The 25,298-nt window shown below is 39.5% G+C and overlaps 3 protein-coding genes across 7 annotated transcripts in view; 1 reads left to right on the top strand and 2 right to left on the bottom strand.

Annotated features, from left to right (window-relative positions):
• LOC135215387 (bestrophin-3-like) overlaps nucleotides 1-2,876 on the top strand; it is an 89,583-nt gene extending 86,707 nt beyond the window's left edge. The window contains exon 10 of one of the 5 annotated variants that reach the window (XM_064249970.1): nucleotides 2,838-2,876. The gene's annotated coding sequence lies outside the window, so the exon portion shown is untranslated. The remainder of the gene's footprint in view (nucleotides 1-2,837) is intronic. The other 4 variants (XM_064249969.1, XM_064249974.1, XM_064249971.1 and 1 more) reach the window with 4 other exon arrangements.
• Nucleotides 2,877-5,516: 2,640 nt separating this feature from the next.
• LOC135215808 (uncharacterized) lies at nucleotides 5,517-5,906 on the bottom strand. The gene has a single exon (XM_064250759.1). It carries the CDS (start codon nucleotides 5,904-5,906, stop codon nucleotides 5,517-5,519), a length of 390 nt encoding a protein of 129 aa, XP_064106829.1.
• A 2,747-nt stretch (nucleotides 5,907-8,653) lies between these two features.
• LOC135215806 (uncharacterized) lies at nucleotides 8,654-20,151 on the bottom strand. Its single transcript, XM_064250758.1, has 5 exons — nucleotides 19,981-20,151; nucleotides 18,227-19,675; nucleotides 17,550-17,733; nucleotides 15,764-15,858; nucleotides 8,654-8,848 (listed from the first exon to the last, which is right to left on the bottom strand). Exons 1-5 carry the CDS (start codon nucleotides 20,149-20,151, stop codon nucleotides 8,654-8,656), a joined length of 2,094 nt encoding a protein of 697 aa, XP_064106828.1.
• Between the last annotated feature and the right edge of the window lie 5,147 nt (nucleotides 20,152-25,298).

Here is a 25,298-nt window from a genome sequence, read left to right as displayed (position 1 = left end):
GACCGTGACTATGTACATATTTGCAATAAAGAAAAATAGCAGGATCTGATTTTGAGAATATACACTAGTTACGTAAGGTAAATCATTCAGGGCTGTCTCATCAGAGAGATATTGGGCCTCAGGGGGTTACATGCTTTATGGTTTTTCCTTGTACCATAGTAGTAACCAAGCCCATAGTCTCCTTTTACCTTGGGGAATTTTATGATATTTTGTTGATTGTTGGCCCTAGTCACAAGCCTTAATCATAACTTTTCATTGCTATGCAGACCGATTTGTCCCCTTTTCATATGATGAAATCCGGGTTGCTATGTAGTTCTTTAGTAACCTCTGTCATCTTAGTCATTACCTGGCTTTGGAAATGTCCTCTTTGCCGGTCTGCCTCTCCAATAAGTACACCAATGATTGTAGTCGTTCGTTCTAGCTTACCATCATCTACAAGAGCCTCAGTTTCTATTCTCTTGGCTTTGGTGTGTGGTTTCTTGGCATAGTGATCTGCAGACCGAGTTTCAGGGACTAGACAACACACCTCCAACCACCAGTCACGCCCCTGTAGGGATAAAAGATCCTCCAACAAAGGCCAAGCAACATCCTTAATCAAGTTCCTGGGGCCCTTCCCATCACAAACCTTGCGCTGTAATTAGTGTGGAGCATTTGGACTCATATGTACTCAAATTTGATATACACTGACATGATTTTTACTGAGGGTATGCACAAGTTACCTGGGGATAAATGCAAATCTGGCTATGGCCTTAAGTTATGTAATAATTATATGGTATATTACAGTTGTAGGCCCTCTTCAAAATGGAGAATGATTAGGTAAACTCTTAGGTTTAACTTAAAAAATTGTATTTACAAATAAGAACACATCAGAAGACTGAGAATCTTGAAGTGATCACAAGGGAGCCCGCTACATCAGGTGCCATGGAAAGAAATACAGTGGGGTGACGCTACTGTGCACCGAAGTGAAGACCAGATATACAGCTAATTAACTCCTATCTCCTATTGAGAACGCATGTATTTATGCAAGGGGCAATATGACACTTGGTAGGGGATCGACGGGTGTACAGAAAGTACCTAGCAAATCGATCTCTGCATCACTGAATTACACAATTACTTTACTTCACTTTATCAACTATGCTTAGGAAATGAGATGCAAACAATAAGCAATACATGTCTCACATAGAAAAGAAAATGAAATAAAGTCAAGGAGTTAAGACATGACTGTTTGGTGGAAATCTTGAGATGCAGCACTTTACCTTCTGCAGGAGATGGATTCCTCATCCTCGTGGGTGCCATCAGGGAAGGAAAATGAATGGAATCATGACAAAGGATTGCTTGAGGCCCAACAAAGCCATGTTATATAATAAGAGCAGCTCTGGAGAGCAAAGCTTCTGAATTCATCTGAATTGGTCGGTGTTCCGGGAGTCTCTCACTTGTCTTGTCTTTTTGGGAGCCTTTGATAGTGTTTGAGGATTACGCTTGGGCATCCAGGTAGACAATGTTCATGACAGGCCTAGCTGCTTGTCTTGCACGGGGTCTCTTGGGCGAAGTGAGGTCAGTGTGGCTTGGCTCTTTAAATCAAGCACATGTCGGTTGCCCTGCCGTTCTGCCTGTGCTGGTTGCCCTTGGGTTGGGTTGAACTTTCTCCTGGGCCAGCACCTGCAACCCAAGGTCTTGCAGTCAAAAGGGCAGGAAAGACTGACAGGATTAATCCTCAAAAGGAGTGGTAAGAGTGGTCTGTAGGGGCGAATTTTGCCTGTAGTTTTATGTTAATGGAATGAAAGCAAAGACTGAATATTTTACTTTGATAAAATATTATTATTGTTAAGGAGGATGAGATGGCGTGGAAAGAGGTTTCCCTTGTTACAACACATTTTTGTATAAACAGATATTTGTATATCTGTACCTTCTTTTTTGTATTTGCGACCTAACATGTAAGATTTTACTGAATTATAAACACAGACATCACCGAGGATGAAGAAATGAAAGACTGTGTGTAATGTCCCAATTGATTCAACCTTTATTTACAAGACATGTTGCTTCATTTGGATCTCAGGCTTTGTAGTAATAAACGTATCCACAAAGTGTTAAGAATTAAAAAAGTTAAGAGGGCATAGTGGTTATTACAATTGCTTATATAAAAATAAAAAGGGTTGTAAATTCTGACCAGTTTGGGCTTTACTGTTAAGCCATTTTCAGAGGACTAATGATTTCAGGGTTTACAAATCTTTCTCAGCTTTCCTTGTGGTTGTTGAATATTACTATATATATATATATATATATATATATATATATATATATATATATATATATATATAGATGTGTGTGTGTGTGTGCGTGTGATATGTGTGTGTGTATGTATGTATATATGTATGTAAAGTGTGTGTGTATCTTCAATCTATGACATTTTAAGTGCTGGGAAACCTCAGATATTCTGCGATGATAGCTTAGCCTTTTACTGTAGGATACTTAGTGGTCTAGTGTCCCAGCCTTGGAGACTTGGAAAGTCATTACCAGGGTTGATAAACCCTTCTCTGTCTCTGTCAAAGAAGTTGAAGAGAAAGTTGTTCATAAATCCCACAGCGTTACGAATTCAAATAAGCCGATCTTTTTCATAAAACTAATTTACAGTATACCAAGATATATTTGATTTCAGTGTGTAGATGTCATATAGGATTGTTCATGAAAGGTTTATGAGTAACGTTCCTGTCAACTTCAACTCGTAAAGTATATAATGATGTATTTACTTTTAGACTGCTGCATTTTCAATATCATTTTCGACTACCTTTGCTGGCACGACGCCAATCAATCATTTATCCGATTTTTCTTAACTGCAGGTCGAGAGGGCTCTCTCCAGGATCTACAGCATTTGGACTTTGCCTTCGGGTGAAATGTTTGAGGTGAAGTAATAATCTTTTTGAAGAACTTTTTAATATTCAAGTTGACTTGGGTTGAGGTGTTATAATTTTTTAAAAATTTATTCTTCAACATTTGCTACATTTTTATACATGCATGATAAAACTTCGAACCTTCCTGACCTCCAAAAAAAAAGATACACCTCAATAATTAATTTTCTTATTTAATATCTCACAAAAACTCACAGCAAACAAAAAATTAAGAATGCTGTAGACTTACAGAAATACGTCGATTCATTACAAGAGACATGCAAAATCTGTATAGATGTAACATCATAGGCTATTATGGACTCCACTAAATTGATTGATAACATTTAACATGATAATTCGTATGAATCTGTGTAAGTTTAACCTTCATGTTGAATTAAATGAGCAGATAGGTAATGAGAAAGTATGATCCTTATTGTTTGTGTCGTTACTTCATAGATTGAGAACTTATCAGAGGAAATTTCATTCTTGTTTTAAGCATTAATTCAATCTCTGAATGAGTGACTCACTATCTATAACTCGAAGTTCCAGTTTCATATTTGGAGTTCTGTTTTTCTTTTTAAATATTTTCTGTTGAGGGCAAAGAAAGTTGCGTTATGGACTGTTCCTGTCTGGCATCTTCCCACCTTTTTACCCGACCCGTTTGTTGTGCCTTTCCTGGGTACACAGAAGTATCGCCTGGATGCAATGTCTGTACAAATTCTGACGAAAATTACAATGAAGTACATAATTAAAGAACATTAAAGATGACTATGCATTTTTTTCTATAAGTGATAGTTTTATAGATCTATCAAATTTTTGTGGGTGTAGCATAAAATATTGATACTCTTTTTTCCACATCACCCACGAGATAGAGCACGTAGGCGCATTTTATTTTTTTAATGTGATATATCCTTGAGGACTAATTCACAAATATTTCTTCTCACTTCTCTGCCACATGTTTAGTTCTTAGGCTAAAAGTTTGATCTCCTTGCCGATTTCCTTGGACGCTCCATTGCAGTGGAAGTAGATGGTAAATTTTGCACTTAATTCCTCTGTATGTGAATCACCAGGATTTCCATAACTAATTTCTTGTTGTTTCTCATGATGTATTTCCTCTGATTCATTGTCAGTTGTGTGGTGGTTACCTTCAATATGTTCTTCAGGATGCTCTGAGTCAATGCCATTTGTATCGATTGTGGGAATTTCTGATTGATCCATTATTTCTTCTTTATCAGACGGGGTAGTAAAGTTTGAGCAGGAAACCCCTAGAAAAGACACACATACAATAGAACATTTTAGGCCCCCTTTCACACAGCTGCACATCCGAACACAATTCCTTGTGCATGTGCACACTATCAAATGAAGTAACTTATCAGGCGCGAGTGGTAAAGTCGTGGTGACTGGAACCAAGCTATTGGTTTCTCTTTTCCATCCCCACTGCTCGGGGAGTAATGGATTGCTATGCTAAAGTTGAGCCTGGTTATATATTTTTGAAGCTGCTGCTATTGGGGGAAGTCTTTCAAGTCTTACTTGCTGTTTCCAGTATACAGTTGCTCTCCTAAAACACTTCAATCGAATGTTCAGATCTTATTCTTCTTCAGTACCTCAGGGCGTATTAATGGGGACTTTTAATATGTTATTTCTAAGTGTCTAGAGAAGTAATTTTCAACTTACTATAAATTTTCATTTAGTTTTCCTAATTTGACTGGACTAAATATGGTTACAGACTGAGTGTTATAACATAGACATGGCAATATTATATGTAATCTCCTTCTGCATCTTTCCCACTGTTATCCCTACATTAAGGGGTCGGTTGCCTGATGCGCCTTCTCCACTGCCTTCTATCAAAGGCATCATCCTTCACCAAAGCTCATCTCTCCATAACTTCCTTTACTTTATCATGCCATCTAATTCTCTGTCTCCCTCTCATTCTTCTTCCTCTAACAGGTTCCTCCCAAGGCTTCTTCACTCCAATCTCATCAACCATCCTCAAATATACCCATATCATCTCAATCGTGCCTCTCTTATCACCCCTGTAATCTTTACTAAGTCTGCCCTTCTTATTTTGTCAAGCAACGATATTTCCGTAATCCACCTCAGCATTCTCATCTCTGTTCTCTCAAGCTTTACTTCCTTTTTTCTTCTTAGAGTCCGTGTTTCTTATCCATACATTAACACTGGTCATATCTTGACTGGTCAGATCTTGACTCTTAGCTTAATTGACATTTTCCGAAAACAAACTACTTCAGCTATGCCACTCCACTTGCAGCTTTTATCCTACAGTCGACTTCAGTCTCATATCCTCCCTCTTTACTTAAAGTAGATCCTAAGCATTTAAACTTTTCCGCCAGTTTTATAATCGAGCCTCTTCTTTCTTGTATTACTATTCTGTCTCTGTCTTCTCTACTGCTCACCAAAATCTGTTTTATTCATATTCACCTTTAAGCTACCCCTCTCTAAAGACCTCTGCCACTCCCCAACCCTTCTCTGTAGGTCTTCCTCATTTTTGACAGAAATCACCAGATCATCAGCGTACAGCAACTCCCACAGCTCTTCATTCCTGATCTCTTCACTTAACACATCCATGACCAGCACAAACAAAAATGGGCTTAATGCTGACCCCTGGTGTAATCACACATTAACTTCAAAGTTTTCTGTTTCCCCAACTGCTGTTATTACTTTTGTACTTATTTGATATATTATCTCGACCAACATAACCAACTTTTCTGGGACTTTCCTCTTTGTCAACCACCAACCAAAAAATATCACTTCTCTTAGGATTCTATTATATGCTTTCTCTAGGTCTATAAATGCACAATAGAGCTTCTGATTTCCTTCCAGCTTCTTTTCCTGTAGATGTCTTACTACGAAGATGGCATCTGCCGTCCCTCTTCCTCTCATGAACCCATGCTGCTGTTTCCCGATCTTTACACTCTCTCTTAGTCTCTCATCCAGTATTCTCTCTAAAACTTTCAATCCATGCTCTGTTAGTTTAATTCCCCTGTAGTTACCGCAGTCCATATCTCCCTTCTGCATGTATATATATATATATATATATATATATATATATATATATACATATATATATATATATATATATATATATATATATATATATATATATATATATATATATATATATATATATATATTATATATATGGTGCATGGTAATAATGGCACAGGTAGAAATGGCACAGGAAAAAATGGCACGGTAAAAATGGCACAGGAAAAAATGGCACAGGAATAAATGGCACAAGTTAAAAAATAGGAAAAAATGGCACAGGAAATAATTTTTAAAAATTTATTTGAAACATAAAATAAGGTATATGTGACGTAAAAAAACAATGTTTTAAAATTTATTTAAAACATAAAATAAGGTATATTTGACGTAAAAAAAAACATTCTCTAAAATGTATTTGAAACTTAAAATATAGTCTTTAATTAAAATCCAATATTATGTCCAAATCCACGTAACACTTCGTCCAAGTTTTTCCTTCCTTCAATATAGTCTTTGCACAAATTTCTCTATCTTTGTTGCATGTCAGAATAAATTTTTTTTTGTTTTTTCCGGGGGGGTTCACCAACTGAATCACGTGCAATCACTGCACTTACAACAGATTCTTCCTTCTGAATAGTTCTTATCAATTTCCATATAGATAGGTGCTGGTAACCAATAAGATGATAACATTTATTGTTCCAAACTTTACATAAGTTGTTCGTCCTAGGACAGTCGTTTATTGTAGCCTTATGTACGTTCCAAAGTTCTGGAGGAAATCTTGGTGGAATACGCCGAACAGCTCGTCGAGACTTACCGAATAATGCGGTTGTCTGTGCATGGTCCATTGTCAAAAAACAAAAATGGTTTGGGCTCAGGACCAGCCGTTTCTGTCCATTCTCCGGTTAGTTTCAAATCCTCAAGTTTTACAGGTACTGGCGGGTTCTTTTCATGACATCTTCGCTTGGGAGTAATGCCTTTGCCTCAGCTGGTAACTCAACAAGATTGCTACTGTATATCTGGCTAGGTTTGTCTTCCGTCTCTGCTACTTTTACCTTCATTTTGTTGAGGCTTTTTGCAGCAGCTATAGCTGCATAATCAGTAGCGTGGTTATGGTTCATGAGCTTGTTGAGGATTAGTCATATCAAGGCTGGTTGTCATACTACCTTTACAAATAGAGGTTCTCTTTACACACCTCCATCTGATCACAGTTGATCTTACAATTTGCTTGGTATACATGTGTCCTTGGAAGCAGATTTTCTCCTTTCCTTTATTACTTCTTATAATTTCCATGATGGTTGTTGAATAGCTGAAGTAAGTTATGCTGGATAGCTAAAAGACTACTGAAAGAGTTAAGTAATAACCAAAGTGAGAGTTAGTTTATAAGCAAAGGCCAAAAGAAGCATGAAGTGAGAATTAGTTTACTTATAAGCAAAGGCCAAAAGAAGCATGGAGTGAGAATTAGTTTACTTATAATCAATGGACAAAAGAAGCATGAAGTGAGAATTAGTTTACTTATAATCAATGGACAAAAGAAGCATGAAGTGAGAGTTTGTTCTTATATTTATTTGTCTAAATTAGGAAACTTTAATTTTTTCAAGTTTTGCTTTTTGTTCCTATTTTTTAACTTGTCACATTATTTCCTGTGCCATTTTTTCCTGTGCCATTTTTTCCTGTGCCATTTTTTCCTGTGCCATTTTTACCGTGCCATTTCTTCCTGTGCCATTTTTACCTGTGCCATTTTTACCTAAATTCATATATATATATATATATATATATATATAGATATATATATATATATATATATATATATCATTAGACTCTCCTCCCAGTCCTTTGGCATTACTTCCTCTTCCCATATGGCTTTTAATAAATCCAAATTTACTTCTCCCCCTCTGTACCTAGTAATTCGATCATTTCAATTTGGAACTCTGATGGACCTGGTGCTTTACCATTCTTCATTTTATTTGATGCTCTCTTCACATAAGTATCCTGCTTCTCCATCACTGGTCCTCCTACCCTCTGTGCTTCCCCCATCTCTCTCATTTTCAGTATTTAAGGGTTTTTCAAAATATTCTGTCGATCTATTCTTAACGTCTTCATCCTTATACAATATATTTCCACCTTTTCCTCGCGTTTGAAATCTTATAGATACCCTTTTCTCCTTCTCTTGTTTCCAGTCTTAAATTCAACTGCTCTGCCCCTCTTCCAATAGCCATACCTACTCTCCTTCTCACATCTATTCCCTCCTCTCTGTACCATTCCTCTGCACCCTGTGCATGCCTTATTTTCCAGTGCTTAAATGCTTTTGATTTTCTTTTAATTGTAACTTGCACCTCTCCATTCTACCACCACTTTTCTCCTCTCGACACTACATATCCGATGGTTCTTCCCACCAGTTCCTCTGCTTCCTCCACACTTATTTCTCACATGTCTACTCAGATAGTTTCCACTCTGTTACCCCCTCCAGCCATCTTCTCTCTCACAGTCCTCCTAAATTGCTCCCCCTATTCTCCTTGAAGGTCCCAAATCTTAATTCTAGATCTCTTTCTCTTCTTGGGTTTCCTACCTCTCATCACCACCACCCTATGTTGTTTAACACATGTTTCCTAAGATCACTTTGCAGTTTGTCAAATTACTTTTGTCAGCTCCTCTAACCAGGATGTACTCTATTTGGCTTTGCACTCCTCCATTTTCATGAATTATCAAGTACTTATTCAACTTCTGAAACCACGTGTTCATACATTCCAATTCAAAACTCTGAGCCATCTTCAATATATAATCCCCGTCTTAATTTCTAATTCCAAACCCCTGGCCTTTGTGTACCTCCTTATACCATCTCTTCTCTTTCCCACCCTGCCATTCACATCAGCTCCTATTATTAGTTTCTCCTCCTCTTTCACTGTTCTAATGGCAGCCTCAAGTTCTTGTCTAGATAATTCTTTCTCTTGCTCATGGTACCACATCTGAGGAACATATGCTGATATTATATTTACTACATTGTCCCCTATCATTATTGGAAACTTGAAAAGCCTTTCTATTACACTCTTTATTTCTACCACTTTTTCCTTCCAGCTTTTACTTACTATAATTCAAACTCCATTTCTTCCTTCTTGTACCTGCTGTAATAGAGCTTATACCCATTCCCTATCTCTCGAGTTCCACTCCCTTTCCACCTAGTTTCCTGCACCCACAAGAAATCTATCCTCCTCCTCTCCGTCACATCTATTATCTCCCTCAGTCTTCATTTTAGAGTACCAAGTACCAATGTTCCACGTACCTGCTCTTAACTTCAACTCTTTCAATACCTTCTTTGGGAGCAGCGCTTAAGATTTTGTACTTGGCATAATGAAAATGTTATCATACATTTAAGAAAAACTAGAAAAGACATTTCCTTCAAAGTCTGGTCAGAAAATTGTCGTTGGTAATAGTTATTGTCCATTATACTTGAAAGAAATTTAGCTAACAGGAAAAGAAGTCTGGTTTGAGTTAAGGTCAATATGAAGATATTATTTTATGTTTCTCACAAGGATGGTGAAAAACTTCCAAATATTGGACAAGTAATCCAGCTGAAGACCAATTATGTTATGGTGAGAGATGTATACAACTTTGAAATTCTGCCAGATTGGTACTATTTAAAAGGAGAAACATCTGTTGGAGTTTATTGTGAAAATATTAATAGATTTATTTCAAAGTTACGTTTTGGGTTTTCTTGACATCCTATTATGCTAGAACCATGGCATTGGTACCGATGATTTAGCAGAACCCAAGAGGGGAAAAAAGTTAAAATAAGCACAAGAAATTTAAGATGGATTATAGCTACGAGTAACTACGGCAAGTACGGTGCAGCCATAAAAAATATGTTGCAAGATAGATGACAAACAGAATGGGTTCATGTCTGCAATGGTAAGGGACACTCATATTGATAGATAACAAAAGACCAGGGTCAGCTACTTTTCAAGTGCCTTTGCTGCTGGGTCTTCTAACATTTTTAGATTTTTGCTGCATGTCTCCTCGAGTTTTTGTTTTAAACAATATTTCAGGTTCCAAATACTTGGGCATTGGAGACAGCCAGACTTGGATGGAGCAGCAATGATTTTTTTTAATAAGGGTGCTGAGGACTCAGCAGTGATGGAGTTAGTTAGTATTGGAGAACATGATGATATGGCTTAAGGTCAAATTGAAACAACTGTTAAAAAAAAGTTGAAAATCTTAAATGACTAACAAGGGTAAATTGGTTGAACCTAAGACTTCACTGACAATATTTGCTTTTGTTTCTGGGGTCAGGATTTTTTGTAATCTTCTGATAGCTATAATTGTGTGGTCAGAAGTTAAACAAGTTTAATGAGGGTTAATTCTGTCGTATTCGAGCATTTACAGAGAAGCTCTGAATGGCAAAAATAATTTTTGGTGTTAGTAGGTAAATTATCCTTTTTTAATTTCCCATCACTATTATTTTAGCATTTCAAGTCATATTCAAAATCCAATAGAAGGCAATGATACTTTTCCTAAGAAAATCGTTCAGTCTCAAACATGTTACAAATATAAAAGACAATGAGTATTTTAATGACAATACACTCCACTTCTAGCCAAGAAAAGTTATCTTACCAAGAGTTTTTGGACCTAGGGTTGATCCTTGATGTCTCGGCATTCTCAAATACTGTTATACTTTTCGAAAGTAGGTCACATCTTGATCCTTCTATTCTCATATTACCACCATTTTTATGGGATAGGTACGCTACTTAAATGTAATAAATCAATGAAATTAATATTAATTTGAACATTGTATGAAAGCCAAAATTTAGGTAACTTGCGATTTTTTTCCAGCTTTAGTCTAGGGATCAACAAAGATATCAAATATAAGTGGATAGAAGTGTCAGGATTCTTGATTTCTCAAAGTCACTTTCCTCATACCTATCACAACAAGAGTTTGCTGTCCTTCTTACTATGTGCCTTTGTTTATTTGTAAAGGTTCCGCAAGCATCTGCCTACTACTCAATTTTTCACTAGTACTTTTGTATCTTGCTAAAATGAAACAGTTTGGGAGAAAGTCCACTGCTTCTATTTAGCTCTAGGACAATTAAGTTATATTTGAAAAGCATATTGGGATGCTTAACCACCAATACTTGCTGGAGATTATGACTTTAAGGGTTACATTCTTCAGTGAGGAGGATATAGAACAATTTGGTAATTGTTGTTAGAACAACTGTTGCTTTTTGATAGAAGTAAACCACCAGTATGAACAATGATACAAAGGCAGAGAAAGGTACCAAGAAGGCATGAGCCAACTGGGCATGAGAGCGCAAAGTTTCCGAAAAGAGTTGGTGCTTTTGTCTAAATTCTTGGCTAATATACAGATTGCAGTTCTCTGCTGCTTAAAATTTCTGTAAATTTTGGGTATAGTTCGCTGGCATTTTTCAGGCTTTAAAGACCATTCTTCTTGATTTAAAAAAACAATCTTTCTTGATATTCTGGTCTTTAATCATTGCAGTCTTTGCCTCTGTTTCGAGGTGTTAGATTGTCTACCTAGAACCGCATGACACCAACTCAAGTATTATTAATCAAGATTTATGGAATTATGTGAGCTTCCAGCTGGAGTTTAAAAGAGTCAGCTTTGAGTACTTACATTCTGTTCGACATAGTGTTGTTATGGTAACTTCTAGAGTTACCAAGTGCAATAGTGGTGGCCCGAGATGTCGAGAGCAGTGATTTTTAATGGAAGTCGTCTATCTACATCTGGCCAGCCCAAGCATGGCTATGTCTCCCCACATCCTGCCCAGACCCACAAAAAACCACAATGCATCAGTGTAACAGCAGAGCCTCAGCATGCGCTTATCAATACATAACATTTCCTCCCCCCAAAGGTAAGACATAAAATTGAACAATAAGCATCAAGAAATCTTCACAAATTTTAGGAAATTTAACAACTCGATTTCCTTAAAACTAGAGTACGGGATACACATGATTCATCACTCTCATATATTTGAACATTACATGGTAGCTACATCATTATCTGAAGATTCTACACAACCTTATGAGGCTACTGATAGATTATTATTACAAAATTCATCTACAATAATGGAAGAAACAACATGTGAGAGCGAATCCTTAGTTGGATTATCAAGGTTACTAGTAAATCTAGACATTAAGTGGTCATGGTGTCTCTTCCATAAAATATTTAAAGATCTACTCTTAAACTTTTTCAGGCCTTCTTTAAGCAGCCTCACAGCTCGTTCAGCTAATCCATTTGAGGAAGGGTTAAACCAAGACCACCGAGATAGAAGGCCTGTTCAATGTGATATCATGACATGATGACGTCGACCCTGGTGGTCCGACTCTCCGAGGCGAGTGACTGGCCGCTGGCGACTCAGTCACTCCCGACTCTCGATCTTCCTTCCCTTACATCACTTGGACATGTGGTGTTTTCGTGGTTCCATTGTTTTATTTATGAACTGGAACATAAAACATATATGGCATCATGAGGTAGCGAGCCATGAATAGGTACATCTAGTGTCCTTTTTTGGGTAAACTTACTGTGGTAAGCAGATAAACTCAGCAATAAGTTCACTGCAACAGGTACTACCTATTTGACTTTTCTCTCTGGATAACTTTCGACTGCAAAATAAATGCGGTCTGCATTCTAGGTAGAAGTTGTGAGCAACGAGGTCAGGTGCAATATAAAGAAAGACTGGTTTAGCCTACATTGAATTTTAGTAGGAATTCATGTCAACCAATGCTTAACAGAGTTGAATGGGTATAGGCTAGCCTAAGTCAAAGAACTCCCAGTGTAGCATATACCTACCAAACAACACACATACTGCAAGTGCATAGAAAGCCCAGGAAAATATAAAGCATGCTGTAGCCCATAGGTATGTTGTAAAGAGCATTATTGCAATGATTGGGACAAGGCCCCTGTGTCAGGTAAGAACGTTGCAAACATGATACCTAGCTGTGTGATAGAACCTTAGACAAGGTACTCAAGAGTTACATTAGCACAGACATGTAAGTTATAGGTTCATCACAACTTAGGTACAGTATAGGTAGTGGTGGGGAAATAGGCAAGTTTCCATTGACAATAGTTAAAGGCATGGGACAAACCTTTTGGGCCTAGATGGGTTAAGGTGAAAAAAAGTAGACTGGCATAGTATTCTAAGGGTTACAGGTTCAAAACAGGAGCCTAAAGTAGAAAATTCACTAACCTAACCTAACTTAACCTATTTTCATTGCATTACTAGGTTTCAGTGCTCATATATACAGGTAAAAATATTAAAAGTCCATCTTTCTTCTTCCACAGGTAAAACTTCAGTTCAGATTAGTGAAATACCATACTTATGCCACAATGCCCTAACTACAGTTAAGCCTAACTGTACAGCACATGCATTTTTCATGTCACTGAAGTGCGTCACTTGGGAGATCTCAAGATTCCTACAGAAGTTCATGATACAAATATCATTAAGCAGATATTCAGTAACTCCAAAGAGCTGATACTGCAGTGTATTTCTAACACTGCAATATCTATATTGCATTGCTGTTATAAAACTAGTTATTTCATTTTTGGCAATAATTTTAGCTCTAGGTAATAACTGAATAAATTTAATTATTCATCAGAGCTGGTAATATTGTGTTTTTGTTGTTCCCCTCAAAGTTACTGTACCATCAGGAGAGTGTTTTTTTTCAAACAGGTGTGCCCAACGTCATAACAAAAGGACTCAAATTTTCTTATGTACATCAAGAGAAATGTAAATCATTACTACCCAATGACAAAATAGTGATACTGATGGCGGATGAAACTCACGTACTTAATACCATATTTTCATTATAAAGACAAAAATATTGTTGGTTCAGCCTTTGGCCATAGTGAAGCTGCAACAGTTGCATTTTACTTTGTTGAACAGGTAAGGTCTAAATTCAAGTGAGTTGCACAAAATGATATTGTCATGATACAATAAAGTTTTATACATACTTACCTGGCAGATATATACTTAGCTATAGACTCTGTCGTCCCCGACAGAAATTAGAATTTCGCGGCACACGCTACAGGTAGGTCAGGTGATCTACCGCCACTGCCGCTGGGTGGCAGGAATAGGAACCATCCCATTTTCAAAGACAGATTTTCTCTTCCACCTGTCTCCTGAGGGGAGGTTGGGTGGGCCATTTAATATTATATATCTGCCAGGTAAGTATGTATAAAACTTTATTGTATCATGACAATATAATTTTTATACATTCAACTTCCCTGGCAGATATATACTTTGCTGATTGGCACCTTTGGCGGAGGGTAAGAGACAGCTAATTACTGAATAGACAGGGAACAACATGCGTTGTAGGTAACAAAAATATAAGAAAACCTTGGTTCCTACCTGTGTCGGCGAAAGACTTCATGGCTACTGCCTAGGAGCTTACATCGCCTCAAGAGCCTCAGCGAGGTAGTGACCTCATGCTAAGAGTTCTTGATGGTCTGTCGATGGGGTCTTATCCACTTACTCGACAGAACCTAAGGATCTTTGTCAATGGGGTCCTATCCACTTACATGACAAAACACCTTGCCATATGGCATCATCAAGGAGCATAACACCGATCCCGATCACCTGATCCTAATACCGGGGTTAGTACTACGATTGAAAGGAGTTATCCCCCCAACATCCTTTCAAACGACCATAAAAAACTCAAAACCAAACAATCTTTTAGTTAAAAACAATATTATTCAAGGATCAGTACCAGCTCCCTGTCCCAGCACGGTATCCGCTGATACATAAGGTCCAAGAGAAAAACACTTTTCATAAGTCACTCTGACGTCTTTTAAGTAGTGGGAGGCAAATACCGAGTTGCATCTCCAATATGTTGCTGTTAATATGTCTTTCATTGACATATTTCTATTAAAGGCTAGGGAGGTTGCAATTGCACGGACTTCGTGTGCTCTAACCCTAAGCAGCTTAAATGTTTTCTCTTGGCATTTCATGTGAGCCTCCGTTATCACATTTCTCACGAAGAATGCTAATGCGTTCTTTGACATTTGCCTCTTCGGGTTCCTTACCGCGCACCATAGGCTCTGATTACAACCCTGAAGTTGACTCTTTCTCTTCAGATAAAACTTCAGTGCTCTGACCGGACAGAGAGACCTTTCTGCTTCTCTACCCACAAGGGGAGAGAGGCCCTTGATTTCAAAACTTCTGGGCCAAGGTTTAGAAGGATTCTCATTCTTGGCCAAAAACAGAGGTTGGAAAGAGACAACAGCAGAATCTCCTCTAAAACCTACCCGAGAGTCTAATGCATGTATCTCACTGACCCTCTTGGCCGTCGCGAGGGTCAAGAGAAAAATGCACTTTCTCGAGAGGTCTCTAAAGGATGCCTTATCAGGTGGTTCGAAAGTATCCGAAGAGAGAAACTGGAGGACCACATCTAGGTTCCAACTTGGAGTGATAGAGGATTTAGACTTTGTAGTACCAAAGGATCGTATCAAATCATGGAGATCCTTATTGTCTTCTATGTTAAGGCCCCTGTTTCTAAATACAGCCGAGAGCATACTTCTATAACCTTTTATGGTAGAAACAGCTAAACGTGATTCCTCTCTAAGGAAGATAAGGGAATCAGCAATTTCGGTCACAGAGGTATCGGAAGAGGACAGCTTCTTCGACCTACACCACCTACGGAAGACTTCCCACTTCGATTGATAGACCCGCAGAGTAGAGGACCTGCGGGCTCTGGCAATAGCGCTTGCAGCTTTTCGCGAAAAGCCTCTCGCTCTGACAAGTCTTTCGATAGTCGAAAGGCAGTCAGGGAGAGAGCGTGGATGTTTCCGTGATATCTCTCAAAGTGGGGTTGTTTGAGCAGATCTGTCCTCATGGGAAGAGATCTGGGAAGTCCACCATCCATTCCAGTACCTCTGTGAACCAGTCTCGAGAGGGCCAATATGGGGCGATGAGTGTCAGTTTCGTCGCTCTGAAGAACGGAACTTTCTTAACACTTCCCCCAGAATCTTAAACGGGGGAAGCGGGGGTTTAAAAAGGCATCTATCCCGCCCAGTCCATGAAGAAAGGCATCTATTGCTATTGCTCTTGGATCTTCTACAATGGAGCAAAAGTTTTCTATCCTTCTGGAGAGGAACGTGGCGAACAGGTCTATCTGAGGCTTCCCCCAGAGAGACCAGAGCTTTCGGCAGACTTCGGAGTGTAGGGTCCACTCTGTTGGAAGGACCTGGTTCTTCCTGCTGAGTCTGTCTGCTCTGACATTTTTGGTCCCTTGTACAAACCTCGTCAACAGTACAATGCCTCGTTCCTCTGCCCATATCAAGAGGTCTCTCGCTATCTTGTATAGTGTGAGCGAGTGAGTCCCCCCCTGTTTTCGGATGTAAGCCAGAGCCGTGGTATTGTCCGAATTTACTTGGACTACCATGCCTCTGACCTCCGACTCGAAGTTCTTCAAGGCTAGATGAACTGCCATAAGTTCTTTTACATTTATATGCCAGGACACCTGTTCTCCTGTCCAGGTTCCTGACACTTCCTTCTTTCCTAGAGTTGCTCCCCATCCCGTTTCCGAGGCGTCGGAAAACAACACTAGGAGAGGTTTTCGAATCGCAAGGGATATACCTTCGTTCTTCTGAAGCGGGGTTAACCACCACCTCAGGTGTAATTTTATTTCTTGTAGAATGGGAAACTGATCCGAAAGATCCCCTTTCTTTCTGTCTCACATTCTTTGCAGGTAAAATTGCAGAGGTCTCAGATTGAGCCTCCCTAGGGAAACGAACTGCTCCAGCGACGAAAGGGTGCCCCGAAGACTTAACCATTCCCTCGCTGAGCTTCGTTCTTTCCTTAAGAAGTTTGATACTTTCTCAAAGCCTCGAGCAATTCTGTCTTGCGATGGAAATGCTCGAAAACCCCGAGAATCCATCTGAATCCCCAGATAGACAATGTCTTGGCTGGGGATCATCTGAGACTTCTCGAGGTTCACGAGCAGTCCGAGTGAGCGAACGAGATTCAAAGTCGTTTCTAAGTCCTCCAAACATTGTTGTTTTGATTTGGCCCTTATTAGCCAGTCGTCCAGATAGAGGGATATGTTCACCCCCTCCAGATGAAGCCACCGTGCTACGTTCCTCATCAGGTTGGTGAACACTTGAGGAGCCGTAGACAGGCCGAAGCACATGGCCCTGAATTGAAAGACCCTTCCCTGCATCATGAATCATAGATATTTCCTCAATGACGGATGCAGAGGGACGTGAAAATATGCGTCTTGTAGATCCAAGGAGGCCATCCAATCTCCTGGACGCAGAGCCACCAGCACCGAGTTGGATGTTTCCATAGAGAACTTCTGTTTCTCTACGAATCGGTTCAGTGCGCTCACATCCAGGACAGGTCTCCACCCTCCCGAGGCTTTCAGTACGAGGAACAGTCGATTGTAAAAGCCCTGAGAGTGTGGATCCTGTACTAATTCTATGGCCTCCTTGTCCAACATTTGTTCTACTAGTTGCAGAAGTTCCCTCGGAGTAGACGTCAAGGGAGGTCTGTCCCTGAAGGGGATGAGATATCCTCTCCTCACAATTGAGAGGGACCAGTTGTCCGCCCCTCTCGATGCCCATTCTTCTGCAAAGTTCAGTAGTCTGGCGCCTACTGGTGTTTGGAGGACTTGAGGTTCACTTGCTTTTCTTGGTAGGTCTAAAGGCAGAAGACCTACCTCTGCTTTCTGCTCCTCTCTCCTTAAAGGAGGATCTCGAAGATGAACTCCCTCGAAAGGGCGGCTTTGGGATCTGTGTCTCCCCCTTCGTGGCAGGAACAGCTGTCCTCGGCCTTTTGGTTGATTGAACCAGAAGATCGTGTGTCGCCTTCTCGGTAAGTGAGTGAGAAATATCTCTCACTAACTGAGAAGGGAAAAGCTGGTTAGACAGAGGAGCGTACAGAAGGGACGACCTCTGTGCCGGAGAGACAGCTTTCGTAAGAAAAGAACTGAATACAGTTCTCTTCTTAAGTATTCCCGCCCCGAAAAGGGAGGCCACTTCTCCCGAATCCGTCTTGTACTGTCTTGTCCATACAAGTCAAAATACTATTAAGGACATCGGGGCTCAGTTGCTCATTGTCTTGTGTCCTCTTGGCCATCACCCCAAGGGACCAGTCCAGAAAGTTGAAAACTTCCAAGACATGGAACAATCCCTTGAGGAGATGGTCCATTTCAGACATTCCCCAAGTTGTCTTGGCTGAAGAAAGAGAGTGTCTCCTCGACGCGTCCACCAGCGTTGAAAAATCTGCCTCCGCAGTAGCTGGGAGGGCGAGTCCCATTGCTTCGCCTGTCTCATACCAGATACCCCTCCTCCCAGAAAGTCTGGAGGGAGGGCAGGTAAAGACAGTCTTTCCTGCCTCCTTCTTGGAGTTAAGCCAATTTCCAAAAGACTGCAAAGCCTTCTTCATGGAAATTGTCGGCCGCATCTTCAGGAAGGAGGACGACTTTGAGGTTTTCGCGCTCGTAAAAAGCGACCGAGGAGACGGAGGAGCGGCAGGACTCAAAGAATTTCCAAATTCTTGGAGCAAAAGCGCAGCTAACGCTTTATAGTCCGATAGTCCAGCCCCTTTCTGGTCTTCGGTGTCAGAGACATCTTCCAATGCCAGTTCCCCCGGAGAATCAATATTAGCCGAGGGAGAACGTCTTTTCTCGCAAGGTGAAGGGCTCTTCGCAGAATCAGCTCCCTCCCGACAAGGGCGACAGCCGCCTGTGCGGCACCTTGCGTCCCTGTCCGGCGAATGCCGATCCTGAGAAAAAACCTGATCATCATCTAAGTCCTGACAAGAATGACGGCCGCCTGTGCGACGTATCGCATTCTTCTCAGGAGACAGCTGTGCTTGCGGAAGATTTCCACCAGAAACTGACATATCGTGAACAGGACGACGACCGCCTGTGCGGCACCTTTTGTCTCTGTCCAGAGAAATCCGCTCCTGGTCCAAATCATGAAGAGACGCTTCCTGGTAGATTTCTCCATATGATTCTTTTGAGGAAAATCTTGGCGCTTGGTGCTTAACCATTGCCGAAAGTCTAGTTTGTTCAATGCGCTCAGACGTATCTGTCCGTCTCGGACCGTGTCGTCTGTCCGAGCTGTCCACATATGGAACTTGGTGCTTGGCTGGTGTCAATGCAGTACGACACTTCTGCCTGTCCAACTTGTCCGCTTCTGGCGCCTGGCGCCCGGACAGAGTTGCCTGCGCACGACGTTTTGTCCAATCCAGGCTGTCCGCCTTGTCAAGTTTGTCCGCAATCGGCACGAGTCGCTTGGACATAGTTGTCCGCATAGGACATATTCGCCTGTCCGGGCTGTCCGAGTCTGGCGAATGGTGTCTAGTTGGTGCCGTCCGTGTAGGACACTTTTTCCCGTCCGAGTCTTCCAATTCTGGCGCCGAGCGCCTGGGTGGTTCTGTCCGACTCGGACACTCTTCGTCATTGTCCGTATGTGGCGTCCCAAGCCTATGAGTTTTCATCCTTCTTTCTTTATTCCTTTCTGTACTCATATGAGGAGTAGAGGAGATAAGTCTGGAGTCCGGAACACCCGTCGGACGCGATCTCTTAACAGGAAGAAAATCGTTCTTTCTCCTCGGAAGGTCTTTTCTCAATACTCCTACTAAAGAGGAAATTTGTTCCTGCATTTTAAGTAGGATGTCCATCGCAGTTTCTTCCTTTTCTTTGCCATGAATAGGAGAATGCGCTCTGGAAGGCGTAGGAGATCGAGATATTGTCCTCTTGGCTCTTTTCCTCTCGTAGGGAGAATCGTCCAGGAAACGTTCCGGGCTAGAGTCCAACGTCGGAGCTTTCCAACTCCTCTTGATCGGACGCGACAGTTCATCGGAAGTCCATCCATTTCTTCGAGGAGACGAATCGGATGATGAAAAGCACTCTTTTAGGATGCCTTTCCAATGGCGATCCTTGGCAGTCTGGGACGCTACAGATTCTGCCGAGGGGACGCCTGACCGGTGGGGATTCTCCGTAACCTCCGTACGACTGTCGACATACCTTCTCCTCTGGGCCTGGGAGCTTGGAAGAGGTCTAGGTCTGGGAGCGAGACAGAGCCGATCAGACACACCCTCCACTACACTGGGGACACTTATGTCACTTTCCACATTCTTACCTTTAAGACTTGCATTTCAAGCTCCATCCTTTTTAATGCTGAGTTCAAATTTACAATCTCCGCAGCAGAACTTGCAACATCTGCTACGGGAGAGGTTGATACTGCATGTGAGGAAGCAATTAATTGGGGGTTAGTTATACTAACTGGCTCGTTAGAGCGAGATCTACTCATGCTTCTAGAGAGAGCCTTTCTAACCCTATCTCTCTCTAGTTTCCTTAAGTAGGAATCTAGAGTCTTCCATCCTTCCTCATCCATATTCACACATTCATCACACGTGTTATTTCTAGTGCATTCATATCCCCTACACTTCTTGCATACCTTGTGAGGATCTAACGACACTTTCAGTAGCCTCACCAAACAACCCTCATTCATACATCTTCTAACTTCGCAGCTAGAATCAGACATTTTTGAGCAAAATCCAAAGCCAAAATCCAAAAAACGTTCCACAAAAGCGTATGCCAAACCACAGATCCAAATATGTCCCCAAAAAGACAGTCCAGAAGATCAACGGCGATGAAATACGAAAATCAAGTCAGGAGGTAACAACAACGATGTTATGGCTACCCGCGACAGAGAAAATCTGTCTTAGAAAATGGGATGGTTCCTATTCCTGCCACCCAGCGGCAGTGGCGGTAGATCACCTGACCTACCTGTAGCTTGTGCCGCGAAATTCGAATTTCTGTCAGGGACGACGGAGTCTATAGCTAAGTATATATCTGCCAGGGAAGTTGAATGTATAAAATTCCCAATTAAAGCATAAAAGCTGATGTTCTGCACTGGACACTGAAGAAAGTAATTATAAGGTTAGAAAAAATCTTTTTTAGTGTTTTGCATTGTAGCATCATAATGCTATCATTGGGAAAGCAATGTCCTATTTTCCCAGGATTCCACAGCTGTCTATAGTGTATCCTCACCCATTTCGGAGTAACAAATGCCCTTTTTCGTGTATGTTTCAGTAAAATTGTTAAAATATATCAGGAATAATTGGCTTGGCCAGAAAGTTATAAATAAAACAATGAAGTTACCTCAGTTCTCCTTTGATGTCAATAATTTGGAAAACGAAATTCGATCATTACGCACCATTCAGCCCTTTGAAAAACTTCATGATATAGATGTTTACTCAATGAACATTCATATAAACTATCATTAAAAGCATTATCTCCCTACACCATTGAGAAACAAAATGTTCATTTAATTTTACAAATATCCAATGAATATATCGTTCAAGCTTTACTAACTATTGGGAAAAAATCACTCCCCTTTTATTCAGGATGCAAATATCAAAATTTTACATTTGGTCGACAATCATGAATTTAAACGTTTAAATGTCAAAGGGTAAACAATAGATAAGCTGCCCAATAAGTAATGAAGGTTATAGTACAGAAAAACAGAAATTAACAATATGGGTTTCTACTAACGTTTCATTGAATAATTGTTGTTCAAGAAAATGACTACTGTAGCCAAAGAGAAAGTTAGAAAATTTAAATACCAAAATAATGACTGTATGTAAAAGAGAATTATTTCATTCACATATGGTAGGAAGAACCATGTTTTTTAGTTATGTAAACCTATGCACTGCTTTTTATTCTTTGATAGACTGTATTGTAACCAAAAAATTGTTTTGGTTCAGCATTTTATATTAATCTTATAACATGTGTTTCGAGTAAGTATTATTTGGTGTACACTAATTAATATAGACGAGAAAATAAATAAATTAATAACTGGTAGACCAAAGATGATAGATTTTGGCAAGGGTTTGTTTATATTTCTTTCGTCTGGCAGCGTAGTCAGTGCTAGCAGCTCGGACCACCCTTGCTTACGTCACAAAACATCCAACAGGCCTTCTATCTCGGTGGTCTTGGTTAAACGGTGCAGGAGTTATAAGACTTTCACCATCTTTCTTATGAAAAGCTTTAATCTCCTCTGAAACAAACTATTGGCATTACTTGTTGCAATGTCATCTGGAATACCAAAATTAGAAAAGGTTTTATTTCCCAAGCAACTAACATTTGATGTCATTGAGGAAGTAACATGGACATCCATAAACTTAGTGAAAGCATCTATAATCACAAGAAAATACTTTTTATCCAGCATAATTTATGGTGTAAACAAGACCACGCTTTACCAATTGAGGGCCAAGAAAGAACAGGAGCATGATTTGGTTGGTAATTAGTGTAACAAATATGACAACTCTTTGTAACATCCGCAATATCTTGGTCAATCACCATATAAACTGAGATCAGCCTTCATGGCACCATACTCAGAAATTCTTGGCTCCCCTTTAGACCAACCAAATTTAATACATTGAAGGATTTTATTGAAAACTTCATCCTTTCTAGTACATTTCTGTATATCATCCTTTCTAGTACATTTCTGTATATCATAAAAATCTACTGCTTCAACCAGCTTCATGTATTCCACAGGATTATGAAACTCAGTATTTTCCTTCATAGGCAACTTACTAAGTGCATTGCCTACAACATTGTCTCTGCCTGCCCTATAGACGAGGTCAAAATCATACTGGGATAACAGTAAAGCCCAGCGCTGAATATGTGCATTGGCTTGGCTTCAGATCTGATGTCCTTTACCAAATAAGCCAAGTAAATGGTTTTGTGGTCAGTCCTAGCTTCAAACTTCCTTCTCGATCTAACTGAGCATAGTTCTGTTCTGTAGACGAAAGTATTTTACTCACAAAATATACCAGAACCTCTTTTTCATCAACTTTTTGTAACAAAACACCACCAACCCCAATGGGTGAAGCATCAACTTCCACCATCAATGAACTTTCACCATCATAATTATTTAACAATGGATTTTCACCCAAATCTTTATTCAAAGTTTCAAAAGCAGCTTGTTCAATTTTACTCCATTTAAATTTTTCATTCTCTTTCAACAGATCATACAAGGGAACACAATTACTAGAAAAATTCCGAACAGACTTACAGTAATATGTAACCATACCAAGAAAAGAATGAACTTCAGCAATAGAAGTGGGAGCTGGAGCACCTAATATAGCTTGAACCTTTTTAACAGGACTGGCACTTTTACCAGAAAAATAATAACCAAAAACGTTCTAATGAAGATACCTTAACAACAGACTTTATCTTATTAATCTGAATATTATTCGCTTGCAAAATATCTAAAACTTTACTCAATCTAAGGTCACACTCCTCTTCCGTTTCTCCACTGATAATTATGTCATCTAAACAAACACCAACACCATCAATATTTGATAACAAACCATTAATAAACCTTTGGAAAATAGCAGGTTAAGAAGAAAGACCAAAAGGTACCTTATTAAACTTAATCAAATCCGTATGGCTATTAATTTCCAAGTACTTCTGGCTCTCTTCATCCACTGGTATTTGTAAGTAAGAATTTTTTTAAATTAACAGTAGAAAATATTTTCCCTTTACCAGTCTCTGTTAATAATTCATCAATCTTTAGTAATGGATAGTACTGACCACAATCTATACATTGATTCAACTACTTGAAATCACCACAAATACGTAGAGTTATCAGATTTCATATTAGCAACAATAGAACATCTACGGAAACTTACCTAAAACATTTATGTTAACGTTGTCATATGCCTTTAAATGTTTCTTACAATCTTCAATTGGTAAACCTAAGGTATGAGCCAAATCTTAGCTTATAGTGCTAGCTGCAGCACCAGAATCAACTTCAAAGGGAGCAATATGGTCCCTAATATTCACCTTAATTACATTTTTTACAGCATGGACAGTGGTAACTGATAAAAGTTTATCTTCCCTGTCATTCAAAACAGTTACATCATCAATTGTTTTAACACTTTTCCTCTTTTTATGTACTGTAGATTTATGACCCATTTTTCTGTACATCATTTTTGCTACCAGGTTATAACAACTGTACAAACTTGCTTTAAGCGCACCTTTTCCTGACACTGAAGGTATACCTTATCTGTAAAACGACATTTCACACTATCATGAGGGTATTGACAATGTTCACAAGGAACAGATTTCTCAAAAAATGACTTACCTATTGCAAGGGAGTGACTCTCAGAAACCAAAGCTTTCTCTAAATTCAAAACCCTTTAAAAAATCTGAGTATATGTCATGGAATTTAAATCTAAGTTTTCAGCAACCAAATTAGCAAAATAAACTTCATGCTCTAAAGCCATAAACAACTGGTCTCTCAACCGAGCATCAAACTGTGGCCCAAACTCACAATCTTTTGTCAAAGACTTCAGGTCAGTATAAAAATTTTTCATATGCTCTCTTTTTCCCTTCTTTGCTGGAAAGCAAGTAAACTTTTGTGGTAGCTAGGTTTACTATCATATTGTGCCTTAAGCAAAAATATTAACTCATCATATGTTTTAGAATTTGGCAAATCTGGTGCACCTATATTACCTAGAACTGAAAACACTTCAGGACCAACGGACACCAAAAGAACATTCTTCTTTTTAACATTGTCAGTCATAGGCATAATCAAAATTTGCTTTCAGTAAACTCAACCACAATTCAAAAGAAATTTTGGAGGGGTTAAAAGCATCCATTTTAATCTGGAGAAGCCATATCTACTAACTTCAATGCCACAGGCTTATTATTATTACAATATCTAATTCCCTTAATGTGACACAAACGTCAAAAGCAAAATAGCATAACCTAATGTAAGCTACATGACGATCAAAAGACAAGCAAAACCACAGTAGCTTAAGCATACTGTTTTCCTAATAGGCTATGTAACTACTATACAATTCCATTTAATCAAATCTCAAAACATTAACCACTGCAAACCATTCATTTGCTATGATACGAAGACATCCTTCTTTATCCAGTCCTCATTTGTGCCAGCCTCTCAGTAATCGTCAAGATGAGCAAATCTTCAAAACACAGCTACCATACCGTTTTCCTCTGCCATCAGGCACTTTTTACTCGTCGCCATTATAATAGTGTGGCCCAAGGTGACAAGGGTAGTGATAAAGCTACTATAAAGTTGTTTTTAATGGAAGTCGTCTAGCTACGGCTGGCCGGCCCGCATATTCCCGGGAATGTATACAGGTATTGTACCAGCCCATTTCCAGCTAATCACAACGCTCGCACTTGAAGTGATGTCATCACTCTGTGTGGAGCCATCAACCAGCGTTCCCATGCCAATCCTCTCTCTTTCCATCGTTTCACTCATATTTGAAGACCGAATATAAAAGATTAAACCGCAGTGAACTTCAAAATTTACTACGACAACCAATTTTTGGTTTGCAAATTGTGTGATTGCAAGACTCATAACTTGAGAACATTACTATAATCTTACAAAAAGTTGAAACTATTGCCTTAGAAAAA

Source organism: Macrobrachium nipponense, chromosome 5, assembly GCF_015104395.2.
Source record: "Macrobrachium nipponense isolate FS-2020 chromosome 5, ASM1510439v2, whole genome shotgun sequence".
NCBI lineage: Eukaryota > Metazoa > Arthropoda > Malacostraca > Decapoda > Palaemonidae > Macrobrachium > Macrobrachium nipponense.
This window is presented reverse-complemented; position numbering and strand designations above follow the sequence as displayed.